The following is a 14122-nucleotide window of genomic DNA, read 5'->3' as shown; positions in this document are numbered from 1 at the left end:
GTAATTGGGATGGATCTTGCTTCCACATGAAGTTCTCCAATCACACCATAAATAGTTGTTAGATAATATGCTTTTGAAATGATTGTCAATTAGAATGATTCTTTCTGAAATGTTTTTATATTTCAAACACCATCAATCCAAGGGCAAATTAAGTCATATTTCCTTTTATTTTAAATAATGTCAGCAGGGGGCTCCCAAGAGCCCTTGAATGCACAGTATGAACCAAGAATTTTTTTTGTTGTTGCCTAGTTTATCAGTTTATCAGACACGTTTTAAATTCACACAATAATCTTCAAATTCAGCTTATGTTATCTGTTGTTAATTTACTAGTTAGATGCTCAATGTGGAAACAAATAGAAAGAGAAACTGCGATGCCTGGTTAGGCCAACTTGGGGCGATCATTGGTATAAAAAATATTGTCTTTCACGAGATATGACAATATTTTGATGTAATAAGTACCAGCAAGAATTTAACAAGATTTTTTAAAAACTGATTTGTATGTTCTTTGACATACAAATAAGCAACCAGATTGAGTCATATCATAAACAAAACAATCATAAAGGGGGTGAACTCTTCACAATACTATCAATCATACAGTTATATCGGATGTCTGTTTTAACATGCAAATAGTTATTTGACAATTTAAGTATGTTTATTAAAATATGAAGCAGGTTTGGAAAACAGAAACTGACAAAAGTATGTAATACATTCAGTTTATTTTTTTTCATTCTGTCATTTCTCTCAATAGAAATACAATTCATATCAACGTAAAAACATATTCACTTAATTCCCAGAGTTTACACATAAAGCCTGTAATTTATCATCCTTAACTCTGTAAATACAGAAAACAGAAACTATATGAACCAACTGGGAATCAGAATTGACATAAGAGTTACACATTATGGCGGAGCACTTGGATCCTCCATGATTTCACATTCTCATGGTAGGACCAAGACAAAAAAAAAAAGCTCTGTATAAAGATTTTAAAAGCTTCATTAAAAAAGGCACAGAATCAGAAACAACAATAGTACAATTAAATAAAGATTTCCTTCATTTTTATTTGAGTAAAAAACAACTAGTTTTAAGTCATCTTCTCTATTACAGCTCAAAAAAGGAAACTGAAAGTATTTACAGTGTTGTATGACATCATACTACTTTAGTTAGGCCTACTTATGGTGATGGAACGAGGAAGTGTCTGTGTCAAGTCTGTCAACTTGTAGTGACACAGGGAAAAAGAAAAACCCCTTCACACCCATATCTTACTTCTTAAAATCCAAACAAGCTTTGTCCCAAACCAGAAAATCAAGATAGCAGAACAATTAATGCTGATAAAGAGAACCAGTTGGCTTGGTAAGGAAAGGAAGTAAAAATAATATAGTGAGAAAAGAAAAGTTGACACATCATGTCACACATTACTTCATGAGTAAACCTAAGATACATTTAGTGATAAAGTGCTATCTATTCCTCTAGAAACAATTAACATGCACAAAGTAACTCATGTTTTCCTCTGATCATCAGCAATTAACTTAAAATGAATATAAATACGTAAGGAATGAATTTCAGACATGTTCCACTAAATTTACCGACAATAGACGAAAACAATATATATTCAGTAACCACATATGGAGTTTCAAGTGCTTTAACTGGAATCAAATGATTAAACTCTGCAACTAAACCAAAGTGATGTACAAGTAAACGGCATAAAGACGTACACAGTCGTATAAAATGAGCTGGTACGGCTAGTAAATCAACCACAGAATTATCCGGGAAAATCCTTTAAGACGTACACAAGAAAACGATACGATAAAATACCACATATTTGACACTACTCCTACATAAAGTCAGTTTTCCGTAAAACGACAGAGCTTGTGAGAGATTTGATTTGTTCCGGATTGCTTGTTATTTTTGTAACTTGACAAGAAGCAAAAGCAGCAGCAACTGCTTTTGCTTCTTGTCTCCAACTGACAACTTATATTGTTTTATGTCTGCAAATGATTAAGCCAATCATCATCTGCACTTTCTAAAATGGTTTCTCATAAATATGGCGTCATTTAAGAAATAAAAGAACAAGATCCTAAACATTAAAGTGGCACTCCCTGGGCTTCATGCAACGTTGTAACAGAGTCACTCAAATACACCACAAACAGAGCAAGGCATGAATCATACGCCTAAAGCTTTCTGTCGCTGATCATTCATGGGTCAAGGGTTAGGATAGAGGTAAAGGTCTTTCCTCATTACTTTCAAGTTGTTTGCTTGTTGACTATCTGCAGCTTCTGGTCAATTCACCTCTTTGCCATTGTGTACCTTAATGCTTTAATTTTATATCCAGAAATAAACCAATTTGTCACTTAACCTATGGATCAGTCTATTTTTCTTTGTAGCTAGTTGTTTTCAAGATTTATGGAGATAGTGACAAAACACTCAAACCTCACTTTATTTTCTGAATTCTTTGTGTTATATCCTATTGTCTTTTGTTTTTGGCGGGGCTTTGGTTCTAAAACCAATTCAGGTTAATTCATTTTTATGAAATACTAAGATGACACTTATCAAAACCAAAATTTATTGTGCCTTAGCTGGCAGATATGATTCGTTGGAATCAATTAAAATAGTTATTTCCTTACAGTGCGCTACGGTAGAATGGAAATAAAGAAAACTACTCGAACTGTTAGTTGTAGTTGCAAGTGCAAAATTTCCCCCTGGCTACTACAAATGTAGTTCACAAGAAACATGTCAAAGTAAATGGCGCCATTTTAGAGCCACAACAGTGGAACATAAAAGAACCAAGAGTGCAAAGGTACGAAATGACGAAGAAGTGACGTCATCAGCACCTTTCATCTACATAAAAATCCAATAAATGTAAACACCTCATTGTGATTTGAGCTTCTAGTTATATAAAAAAAGATCTACATTAACTGGACTCAAAACCGAATGGAGTACATTACTGTGATATGATGACACGATGCTTGTAGATAAGAGTAAAACTGGCAGTCATTAATTTCTTCTAGTCATCATTTGAGATGACCAAATGCCATTTGCTAAGAATATTATCCATGTCTTCCTCCATCTGTGCGCCAGCCCCTTCGTCACTTGCTTGTCTGAGAAACACATTTTCCAACTTCAGGTGATTTCTTGTCATATACTTCCCCTCAAATGTTCCTCCTATACTGTCCTCTTTGCCTCTGTCTGAAGGCTGCATGCCACCCAACCTTTCGTCGCAGTTGAAGGTCATCCCCGGCATGGGCAGCATTTCTTGGATGTTCCCAGGATTCCAGTTACTACACATCTCCATCTTAAAATCACCTGCCTCTGCTTTCTGTGCTGCGGCTTGAATCAGAGCACCGTACTCGTCTGACAAGTGGTCAGACTGTTGGGGGTGGACAGCGGGCGTGGTTGGGATGACCTGAGAGGCATACTTGGAAAGAAGAGGAACATTCTCACACTGATTTTGTTCCTGCTCACCTCCCTCTATCTTTTCCCTCTTTTCTTTCTCCTTCAATAATGGTAGGTTTAGATGGACGTTAAATGGATGGGTTTGAGCGTTTTTGGTAAACCACAAAGCTGATGACTCTGTATTGTTCTCTATAGTTTGCTTATCACTAAATGATCTCTGATTAGATTGTGTTGGTGCCTGAGTTTGTGATGGTGAAACAGGGGGTCTTAGGGAGCACGGCAAACTCTGCAATAAAGCACTAACCTCTGTCTGCGTAGGTGATTGCCCAAATGTTTTAGCTTGAGGTTTGTACCCACTAGAAGCATTACCATCTTTAATCTTAACGTCTTTCTTCTCATAACAATCTGCATTTTTCTGGTGCTCATCCTTCAAGTTATTCACAGCAACTCCTTCCTCAGGCTCCCTCTGTCTTGTGTTCTCTCCACTAACTTTTTTTCGGACGACAGCGGCATAGTCATCTGACAAATTATTAATGGGTTCTTCAGGTTCTTGTGGTACATCAGCCCTCTGAGGTGCATATGGAGGGCATGGAATGAAGGGTTGGATCTCAGGAGGTGGCTTATTGGGAAGGATGCTGGTTAGCTGCAGGGTGGCGTTATCAGGAAGGAACACAATAGGACATGAGTGAAACGATGGTTGATTCTAGAGAGAGAAGAATAAGACATGGATTGACAAAATTGTACAAGCAAGTTAATTGTGTAAATGCCTTTGTGCACATGAATATGAATTCAAATTACCAATACAGGTGGGCTTGCCCGTCCCTTCCCACTCAGGTAGTTGTAGAGAAGGTAACTGAGCAACATAATTATACAGATGCAAAGCGATGGGACAACAATCCCCACAACCACTTGCTGCAGCTGCACAATAACAGGGTCTGTGGGAAGAAATAGATCAGAGTCAATAACATGTAAAGTAGACCCACAATTTTATACATTCATCCATCCTTTCTCTTCCGCTAATCCAAGATTGGGTTTCAAGGGTTAACCGGTGCATGAGGGAAACCCAGACATCCCTCTTTCCACCGAAAACCAACAAGTCATTTACAGGGATCCCATGGCCTTCAAAGGTCAGAAGGGCATGCCATCTCTCCAAAATGATCTGGTTCTACTGGTCTCCTCCCAAGAGAATGTGCCAGGAATACTCCCAAAGGGACAGATGCAGATCCTGAACAAATGGCTGAACCACCTCAGCAGGTTATTGTCAATGCAGAGGAGAAGTGCCTTGGCATATCTAGGTGATAGAGAGCCTTACTCTGTATTTAAGGCAGAGACCCAGTGGAGTAGGCTCATTTCAAGCACTTGTGGCCAGGATCTCAATCTTTTGGTCATGAATCCTTATATGATCACCACAGGCGCAAGGTAGACAGATTAAGCCCTACTTTTCATTTTTATACCTTAATGGTGACTCTGAAGGTCAATGGTCATTGGCCTCCATCCTTCTGATTAGGACACACTCTCAGGATACTGCCTTCTTTTCTCTGGTTCCTTTCTTTTAATGTGGCGAGGCTATGATACCAGTTGTTTTTTATTCTTTCCATTCAGTTTGTTCTTCAGAATCTGTTTGGTTGCCAATAAACTGTGTAACCTGACCCTGGTCGCCATTTTCTTGCAGGATTCCAAAGTATTTGCAGTTTCCGTAAACATAAAACTGCAAATACTTTGCAGTTTTTGCCAAAGGGCAAGAAATCTTTCTTTCTTGACCTTGGCCTGTATTCATCCAGTCAAATGAGATTCCAATTTTCATGCTCTATATCACCATAATGACGAAGTTGATCTAGAAAGCATTTTCATTCAGCTGAATTAAACCGGATGTTCTGGTATGAAAAACAACATGAACGACTCTTCAGTTTTTGTATCTAGTTCAGCAGGATTCTTCCCAATGGGCCTTTTCCAAATCAAAAGAATGTATTTCACAAACACGTTTGTCACAAGGTTGTACCTTGAGGTGTGGTTATGCAGTGCCAAACTGAGGACAAGGACTGCAGTGGTATGGAGAGGAATCTTGATTTGGCAGAGAAGCAATATTCTGTATTGTAGTCCATCATCTGATATTTGAACAGGCTGTCCTCCACTGGAAAATGAAGCTGCAAAGCAAAGGATAGGTAAAGATAGATAAGCTGGTGCTACAAAATATTAACCACCACTTCCCTGAAAATGTTGAATAAGACAAATTAGTAATTCAGATGCTGCATCTTTGTTTCACCTACCTTACTAAAAAAAAAAAAGTAATTGCCGCCATTTCTCATGTTTTACTTTGGTTTTCTGAATTTGATGTTTCAGATTACGAAAACATTTAATAAATGCAATCTGAGTAAATACACAATGCTTTAATTAGATGATTCTTCCATTCATTCAGGGGGAAAAAAGCTATCCAATCCAGCAGAGTTCAGTCAAAGTCAATAACTGGTAATATTCACATCCTAGACAAAAACTACTGATGATCAAAAACAACAAAAATATCTATCTTTGTTTCCTGCTAAATTTAGTTTGATCATCAGATAGTTTTAAAAGGAGTTAAAAACAAATGAAATCTATATTTATACTTTTCTCCAGTACCGTTTTGTGTATATGCTTGAGCATGAAAGAGTTTCGCATGTTGAGATAATCTTTGTATAAACACTGGACAGCTGTGCATAGTGCTGTGGTGCAGCCATCCTCACTTTCTTATCATCATATTTAAGATTTTTACTCACCACTTGGTTGCGGTGGGTGTTGAAGATGGAGAGGTTGTAGGACATGCGATCGTAGATTGTTTTCATGGTGAGCGCTGGGGTGTGGTTGTTTGGTGAATACCTCACCGGCCCATTTAGAGTGACAACTGCACTGTTGTTCTCTATTTCCACAGAAACCAGTGGAGGGCCGAAAATTGCTAAACACACAGATGTTTTATTTTTTAATAACATCTAAAAATCATTAACTCTGACCTTGCAAATGTGCAAAGTTTGGTTAAAATGCCCATTGCAAATGATACATCAAGAACTACTCAAGTCGGTATGTTTTACTCACTCTCTGACTTTGGATCAAATCTTTTGTTTGTCTCAGTCCATTTTGAAAATGACTTTCTTCCCAATGCGCGAACTCTGGCATAGTATCCTTCTTCCTCATCCCACGTCTCAGCACTCAGATCGCACCAGGTCCGTACGATATTGGTGCACTTGTCCACTGCTCTCCAGTACTCCTGTTTTCCTTGTCTGACCTTCCTGGAGTTTCCATAGCTGCAAAAGACACAGGTCCACGCAAGGGGTGAAACAAAAACTCAAACTCATATCTTTGAAACACTTGAGCAGAAAACATGCTACTTTTCAGTGACACATTCACGCACAGTTTATTGAGTGTACATTTACTGAGTATGAACTTACATGGCATATTGCACAGTAAAGTGTGTGCCATCTGGTGTGCCATTTCCTGGAAACCAGTGCAGAACATTCCTCAGGTTCACGGAAGAGAAGCTGACATTAATCGGTTTCGGAGGAGAGGAGGAGACTAAAAGGAAGCAGATTATAACATTCAGATTGCTAAAGACGCAGCGCACGGCTCCATATAGTCATGTAGCACATAATGCCTGAGGGTGTTTTTATATTATTTTACAGTGCTAATAACCTCCACACTTTTCCTGTGACACAAAGTGAAGCCTTCTGCTATAATCTGCCAAGACACTAAGGGATATTGTGTATTCAGTATTCCTATCTACCATTACAACGTTGAGACAAAAGAACACCCCGAGTAAATCAAAGAAAAGGATATTGGAAAGTATAAGTCAGGGGATGGATATGAGTAAAAAAAAAATCAAAGGCACTGAATATCTCCTGAAGGTCAGTTAAATCCATAATCAAGAAATGGAAGGAGCATGGCACATGTGTAAATTTACCTGGATCAGGTCGTTCTCACAAACTGGTCACCTTGGCACCTAACACTTAAATATTAAAAAGCTTCAGCAGCTGAGATGGGAGAGACTCTGCATACAACTGTTGTCCGGGTTCTTCACCAGTTAAAGTTTTATGGGAGAGTGGCAAAGAGAAAGCAACTGTTGGAGAAAACAGTTTGAGTAGAGTTTGCCAAAAGGCGTGTTGGAGGCTGCACGGTCAAGCGGAAGAAAGTTCTTTGATCTGTTGAGAACAAAATGGAGCCTTTTTGCTATCAGACAAAGCATTATTTTATGACCCGACGCATCCAACTAAAGATACAGCGAAATGGTTTGCAGCCAAGGTGGAGTAGCCGAGTCAAAGCCCAGACTTAATCTGGTAGATAATCTGTGACAGTACTTGAAAAGGGCTGAACACAGCCGATCCCCACGCAAACTGCCATAGCTGGAAAAGTTTATCAGGAAGAATGGAGTAAAATTGCAGTGCCCAGATGTGAAAGCCTGACTGAGACCTCACGACACAGACTCAGTTGCTGCGACTGCAGGAAAAGGTGCATCTATTAGATAATGACTTGAAGGTGGTGAATAATTATGCAATAATTTATTTTATATTATTAATCTAAAGCAGGAAGGGTGATGATGTAATGAATTCTTCCATCCGCCACACGAAGTCATTGTATATGAATTTAATTTCTAATTTAATCTAGTAAAAAATTGAAAGGAAGTCTAATGCAGTCAAAAGAAAAAAAAAAAAAAAGCGAGATGCCAGAGTAACACAAATAATCAAAAACAAAGCCAACCAGCGACACAAGGAGACAGCGGGGAAACCAGGGAGAAGTGACGAGACGAAACGGCCAGTAGTGACTGATGATCAAGTGCTTAAATACTGGAAGGTTGATAAAGGAACTGGGCTGATTGCTAAAGGGGTTGCAGATGTGGGTGAAGGGATCAGGAGGCAGACTGAGTAGAGGGTGAGAGAAGGTGGTACAGAGGGTAAAGGAGAAAACACAGGGGACTTAGGAAATAAATCCAATATTAAAGAATAACTAAAGAAACATAAATAAACTATAGAGACAAAGAATAACCAGAAACAAGAAACAAGCTGGACTCGGTAAGGAAGAACTTAAGTGGTAATGGAATAAGGCAGAACTAATAGAAAAGACGAAGGAACACAAAAAAGTCACAAAACCAAAAACAAACAACCCCAAGTCCTAACACATTTCTCTTTTTGTTGTCCAATCGAAGCAGTTTCTTTCATCTGTGATGTTGAAAATCTCCAGATCTTCTGAGGTATATTATAAAATGTTTGGTTGACTGACTTCAACTATTTCTCATGCCAACATTTCAAGATCTATTCATTTCATGAGAAAATCTGCCGCTCCTTCATAACACATTTCTTGTTCTGAGTATTAAACATTTTCTTGGCATGCAAAAGCATGCAAGCCATCTGATTAGACAAATAATCAGCATTCAAAGTGCTGATTTATTACAAGTGGTAATTAAAAAATATATAGCAATGACTGTTTCTATTTAAACAGAATACATGAGTAACTAAAACAAAGCAACTAGTAAAAGCACGAGGAACTCATTAATGATCCGAGCGTTTTATTTTCTCAAGTTGCATCAACACAGTCTGTTTACTTCTATTCTGATTTTTCGTTAACTGTAATAACCGTGCATGTAGCATACTCTTATAAATGTCAGTTTAATTTAAGCAAGCATTAAAATTTTATATATATAAGAAAAACAAAACTGATACTTGGTAAATCAGTTCAACACCACGATAAGATTTATTTTGGGTTTTATTGAGTCTGCTTCTACAAACATTAGGGTTTGAAGTATGTCTAAAGTTTGTCCTTTCACTCTAGTGATTGTTTGTGGGAACGAAAAAGTCCAAACCAACAGACCCAACCTAATTGAAATAACAGTTCGTTAGTATCTCGCGTTGTTATCCGTGCAGCCTTACCTGCGCAGCGCAGAAGGAAAAGGGCAACAAAAATTAGCTTAGTCCACATCTTCGTCCGAGGAAGTCATGTTTTCCCGAGAAACCGGCGGGTTTTTCCCGGGTGCACCTGTCCTTGGTCAAGTTTTCCCTTGAGGATCGAAAGAAATCAGCAGAGACGAATAACCATTTAAAAATAAAAATAAAGAGAGGTTTGTCCCGGAGAGATAAGCTCCCACTGTTTGACCAGTGCACCTGTAAAAACTCAATGATTTACGCCAGCAGGTTTCCGTGTTCGGAAGAAGGAATGTGGCCTCACTCGTCTGTGCACATAACACCTGAGCAGGTACAACCCTGAGCTATGAAACCTTTCCCTACTTAGCAATGTTGCTTTTTCTGAACTTCCGTCTTGAGAGGGTTTTACAGCCAACACAGTTACAGCCCTTGCTATGAAACAGTACAGCAATAATTCACCAACGATTATTCTTCCTTCTAAGGTCAACAAATCCGCGTGGGAACAGACACAAATAATCATCAAAAATAACTGGATAAAACACTTAGAATGCCATTTTGTGTTCTATAAATCTTTCTAAATTGTAACTCGAAACTCTTATGTATTATAAATCCTAATATATGAATTTCACATTTTAATTAACTTTTAAGCTTAAACTTCTTTTTCGTTGTTATTCTATTTTATTGACTGCTAAATGACTTTTGGCCACAATTTTCAATTCTTAACTATGTCATATTGTCTCTGCAGAAATTAATAGATTTTAGTTAAGGCATATGTTTTCTGTCCACCTTCAGTCTTAAATGGAAAATAGACAGTGTGGGTGAAGGCACATTAGCCAAGACTCTGAATTAAAAAAAAAAAAAAAAAAAAAGTAAAACAAAAAAAATTATCTCATTTTCCTCGGACCGAGCAGCTTCAAGCATGAAACAGAACTGAGTGCAGACAAAAACTTAAGAGTTCAAACAACTTGAGCTACAAATTAAATTTGAATTGCTATGAAACAACACAAAATCTGTGGTAAAAATTTTAACTGCAACCCCCTTATTCGGCAAAAAAAAAAAAAATAAAATAAAATAACATTAGATATATGAGTAAGGCATGGAGTATTGCTTTTCATATTATACATTATTATACATTTTTTGTAAATTATGTAATAAAGTCGGTATGTATTACTTAAGTGCATATTTTATAAGTTTGACGTTCATAAAAGGTAGCGGAACGTTTTGTCGTGTACCTTAATAGCGTCTGGATTGTTTTAGTCGCTGCACCGTGGTTAGCATTTAGCTTGTTGATATCTGTGCGCTCCCTTGGTGAAGTGACCGGCTTGGTTTTTGTGATGTTTTAATGAAAATAACTAACATTTAAAGCGGCAAACATGGCGCTTTCGATGGAGACGCAGCTTCAGAGCATCTTTGAAGATGTTGTGGTAACATGCATGTTTATAACTTGATTTATTAGCGAGCTAAGATTAGTTAGCATTTCACTTGTTAGCTTTTTTTCATTGAAATGCACACAGTGATCTCACTTTAGATTTCATCATATAAACATAAATACAGTTCAGATGGTTAATATTTGATGCATGATTACACATAAAGATATTTGTGACTCAATGGTTTCCACCTCACAAGCTACAGGATATATTTGTTTCGGAACATGCCAAGCATTTTGTTGTTTATTTTTATGCAAGTCAGAATTGCACTGGAAATAGGGTTTTTGAAGGCCATGTTAGAGATAAAACCAAACCGTATAAGTTGTGATTTTACCATTATTCCTATCATTTCAAATAATTGTTCATCTTTTTTTGTGTTCCTCAGAAAACCGAGATGATAGAAGAGGCATTTGCAGGGTAAGACTTTAATCTTTAAACTTGCAGCACATTGCAAAATTTCTATTTCACCTTGAATTTTTAAATTTTTTTTTAGATCTTACAAAACTAATTTTAGATCTCAGAAAATTTTGGGGGGGGGGATTTATGGAGGAAAAAATCTTCAAAGTGGAAGTTTGGGATTATAGAAAGAAAGTTGTAAGAGCTCCTCTTACCATTTTTTTTTCCAAGCTGTGCCTTGAAGGTAGATACGATCAGTGGTTTTATATAAAAGTATCGGTCAGTCTCCCAAAATTAAAAAACTCACGACTGATTTGTCAGTGCACCCCTACTGTACAAGATTGAGTTAGTGTTTTACATCTGGAAAGACCAGCTACAAGTGATAAGTTAAGTCAGAGGGTGTATTCACAAAGTCCTGGGCTTTTTTTTTTTTTTTTTTTTTTTCTTAGGATGTTCATGGACACTCCTGAGAATGAGAGGACTAAACTGATAAGCTGTCTCGGGGCCTTCAGACAGTACTGGGGGACACTGCAACAGGTTTCTACATGTGCAAATTCAAACACATACCAGCACTAAAAGATAACCTACATTAACTTCATTCCATCAACTGTCTCTGTGTTTCATCAGGACTCTCATGAGCAGTGTGTGCAGTGGATAGTGCGCTTCATCCACAGTCAGCACAGTCCCAAGAGGATCTCATTCCTGTACGACTGTCTGGCGATGGCTGTGGAGACCAGTTTGTTACCGCCCAGGTCAAGACACACTCCCTCCTTAAAGCCTGATTACAGAAATCCTCCATAATTCTTAAACATCTAATTAATCTGAAGTGTATTTTCAGGATGGTGTGTGTTGCCCTGATCAGCTCTGAGAGTTTGGAGTGGGAAAGGACTCGACTGTGGGCCTTAACTTTCAAACTTATTCGCAAGATAATCGGAGGAGTGGATTACAAGGTCTCTCTGACACACAAAACAATGCATGATGAGGAAGTGCTGCTGTATTCTTTAGTCTGACATGTTTGTTATCAAAGCTCCAAGTTGTTTTGTTCTCCATTTTAAGGCTTGTAGAGTAATGTTTACTTAAACTGGGATGGTTTAAAAACTATGTTTTGAATTTTAATCCAGGGCGTTCGCGATCTGCTGAAAGCTGTTCTGGATAAAATCCAGACCATCCCCATCACTGTCAGCTCAGCTATTGTGCAGCAACTGCTGGCGGCAAGAGAGGTACTCAGACACATTGAAAAATGTTTTTGCATTTTTCAGGGTTTTTTTGTTTTGTTTTGTAAATCTCTGTCACATTTTCATTTTATTTATTTTTTTATTTTTATTTGCTTCCATTGCAGGTAGTAGAATATATCCTGGACAGAAACGCCTGTCTGCTGCCTGCCTACTTTGCTGTCACAGAAATCAGAAAACTCTACCCAGAAGGACACCTTTCACATTGGGTAAAAGTGTTTCTAATACATAGGGCTGCACAATGTTGGAAAATAATTTGATGGCAACATTATTGGTAATTGTGACGATATTGATTGCAACTAATCCAAATTTATCTTGCCACCTTTTCTCATCTGTTACTCAAACACTTTTGAAGACCTTCAGCATCTTTGACGCTGTCATTTATGTTAACTGTCTGCATCCACTGCAACCAATAGGCTAAATATTAGGAACTGATGAGATTTGGAATATATTAACCACTCCTTTCCAAGCAGTCCTTTGTAATTAATATTTTAAACACTCATATTGTCACAACTAATTTGTGCAGCCATGTTTTAAAACTGGTACTTTGTTTTGGTTTTTTTCCCTTGTAATAATCTGTTCATATGACTTTTTCTCATCTGTAGCTTTTGGGCAGTTTGATATCAGACTTTGTGGACAGTTTCAGACCCACAGCCAGAATCAACTCGATATGTGGTAAGGCACTAATTTTGTCAAAAAATATACAAGATTTGAGTTAGAAACTTTTTTTTCTTCATTTTTAAAAACATTTCATTTCAGTTTGTGTTTGTACAACGTGAGATCAGCAGTCCTTACTTTTTAATCACCTTCATATTGATTTTGTTTTTGTTCAGACATTGCATATTTTTATTTTCTATAACTCACTGAGAGTCTGCTATAGTGAAATGTGATTATGTGAGTCTGATAAATAACAAGCATCAAGAGGAGGTCATTTAGTTATTTAGGAGTATGTTATGATGTAACATGAGCTCTTTAGAAATTTTACGACTCTGACAGCTAATGCCTGCATTTGTTCCTGACCGGATACAAACTGTTTATTCCTTAGTATCTTGTTGGCATGGTTTCCTCATCCAAAGTGTACATACACCATTTCATGGTCTGTCATCATACTTGACAGTGTAAATATTAGGTTATGACAAAAGGGAAAAAAACAACAACCTCTGTTTACCAACATTGTGAAGATATCTACAGATAAATTACAAATTTTTTAAAAATATTGTAACAAAAATAAAATAAGGATTCCTGTTCACCCAGTTGTATAAACACGTTTTTCTTCGACATTATTGTTCACTGCTACTATGTTCCCAGCACATAAATCAAGATGCTTTTGGCACCTGTTTGAATTTTACCACAAAATGATCTATTTGCTCTCGCTGTTTGCGTAGAAACAGCATCTGCCGCTTGTTTGAGAGAATGAGGCGGACAATCAGCAACTTGCAAACTCTTAAGATAAAGCTATAAATCAGATAAGTAAAGTTTGTTTCATAATGGTTTCAACGTAAAGCTCAGTGCCAGGAAAGAAGGTGCCATGCTGAGTAAATGTTTTGTCTTTGCGATGGAGCCTGGCTGTAACCAGATCCAGAGCAGTGGGAAAACGTAACTATTTTGATCTGAGTATAAACAAGGTGTCCTTGAACAGCCTTAAAAATTTGTGCATCTAAAATTAACATCTTACAATGCCTTAAATTTATATATTAAAAAAAAATTAAATAGGCCTTCCATATGTCAATCACAGGCCTTTAATTTTGTCATGCCAACACTATTTAATCTTGTCTATGTAGTGTTTTTTTTTTTTTTT

General features: G+C 37.4%; 2 protein-coding genes across 4 annotated transcripts in view; one reads left to right on the top strand and one right to left on the bottom strand.

The window, feature by feature from the left end:
* Positions 1–699: 699 nt before the first annotated feature.
* il20ra (interleukin 20 receptor, alpha) lies at positions 700–9853 on the bottom strand. The gene is made up of 7 exons (XM_015050310.1): positions 9279–9853; positions 6810–6933; positions 6457–6665; positions 6144–6319; positions 5390–5534; positions 4189–4325; positions 700–4093 (listed from the first exon to the last, which is right to left on the bottom strand). The coding sequence occupies exons 1-7, from the start codon at positions 9325–9327 to the stop codon at positions 3002–3004; spliced, it is 1932 nt and encodes a 643-aa protein (XP_014905796.1). The 5' UTR covers positions 9328–9853; the 3' UTR covers positions 700–3001.
* Positions 9854–10497: 644 nt separating this feature from the next.
* The window catches only part of med23 (mediator complex subunit 23), a 25645-nt gene continuing 22020 nt past the window's right edge, over positions 10498–14122 (top strand). For 2 of the 3 annotated variants that reach the window (XM_015050323.1, XM_015050321.1), the window contains exons 1-8: positions 10498–10693; positions 11082–11113; positions 11542–11629; positions 11720–11844; positions 11931–12042; positions 12214–12312; positions 12432–12533; positions 12930–12999. In XM_015050323.1, the coding sequence (XP_014905809.1) occupies positions 10643–10693; positions 11082–11113; positions 11542–11629; positions 11720–11844; positions 11931–12042; positions 12214–12312; positions 12432–12533; positions 12930–12999 (679 nt within the window). In that variant the 5' untranslated portion in view covers positions 10498–10642. The remainder of the gene's footprint in view (positions 10694–11081; positions 11114–11541; positions 11630–11719; positions 11845–11930; positions 12043–12213; positions 12313–12431; positions 12534–12929; positions 13000–14122) is intronic. The other variant, XM_015050322.1, reaches the window with a different exon arrangement.

This window comes from Poecilia latipinna, unplaced genomic scaffold (genome assembly GCF_001443285.1).
Source record: "Poecilia latipinna isolate Pla-1442-1.1 unplaced genomic scaffold, P_latipinna-1.0 Scaffold985, whole genome shotgun sequence".
Taxonomy (NCBI): domain Eukaryota; kingdom Metazoa; phylum Chordata; class Actinopteri; order Cyprinodontiformes; family Poeciliidae; genus Poecilia; species Poecilia latipinna.
The sequence above is the reverse complement of the archived record's forward strand: the minus strand, read 5'-3'. Positions and strand labels throughout refer to the sequence as shown.

What these genes read in the sequence shown, in the direction of transcription:
- il20ra (XM_015050310.1), bottom strand. Translation starts at nt 9,327, where the DNA reads ATGTGGACTAAGCTAATTTTTGTTGCCCTTTTCCTTCTGCGCTGCGCA. An exon ending in ATTTGATCCAAAGTCAGAGA is followed by an intron (nt 6,320 to 6,456) that starts GTGAGTAAAACA and finishes CTGTGTGTTTAG; the next exon opens with CAATTTTCGGCCCTCCACTG. An exon ending in GGGCAAGCCCACCTGTATTG is followed by an intron (nt 4,094 to 4,188) that starts GTAATTTGAATT and finishes TTCTCTCTCTAG; the next exon opens with AATCAACCATCGTTTCACTC.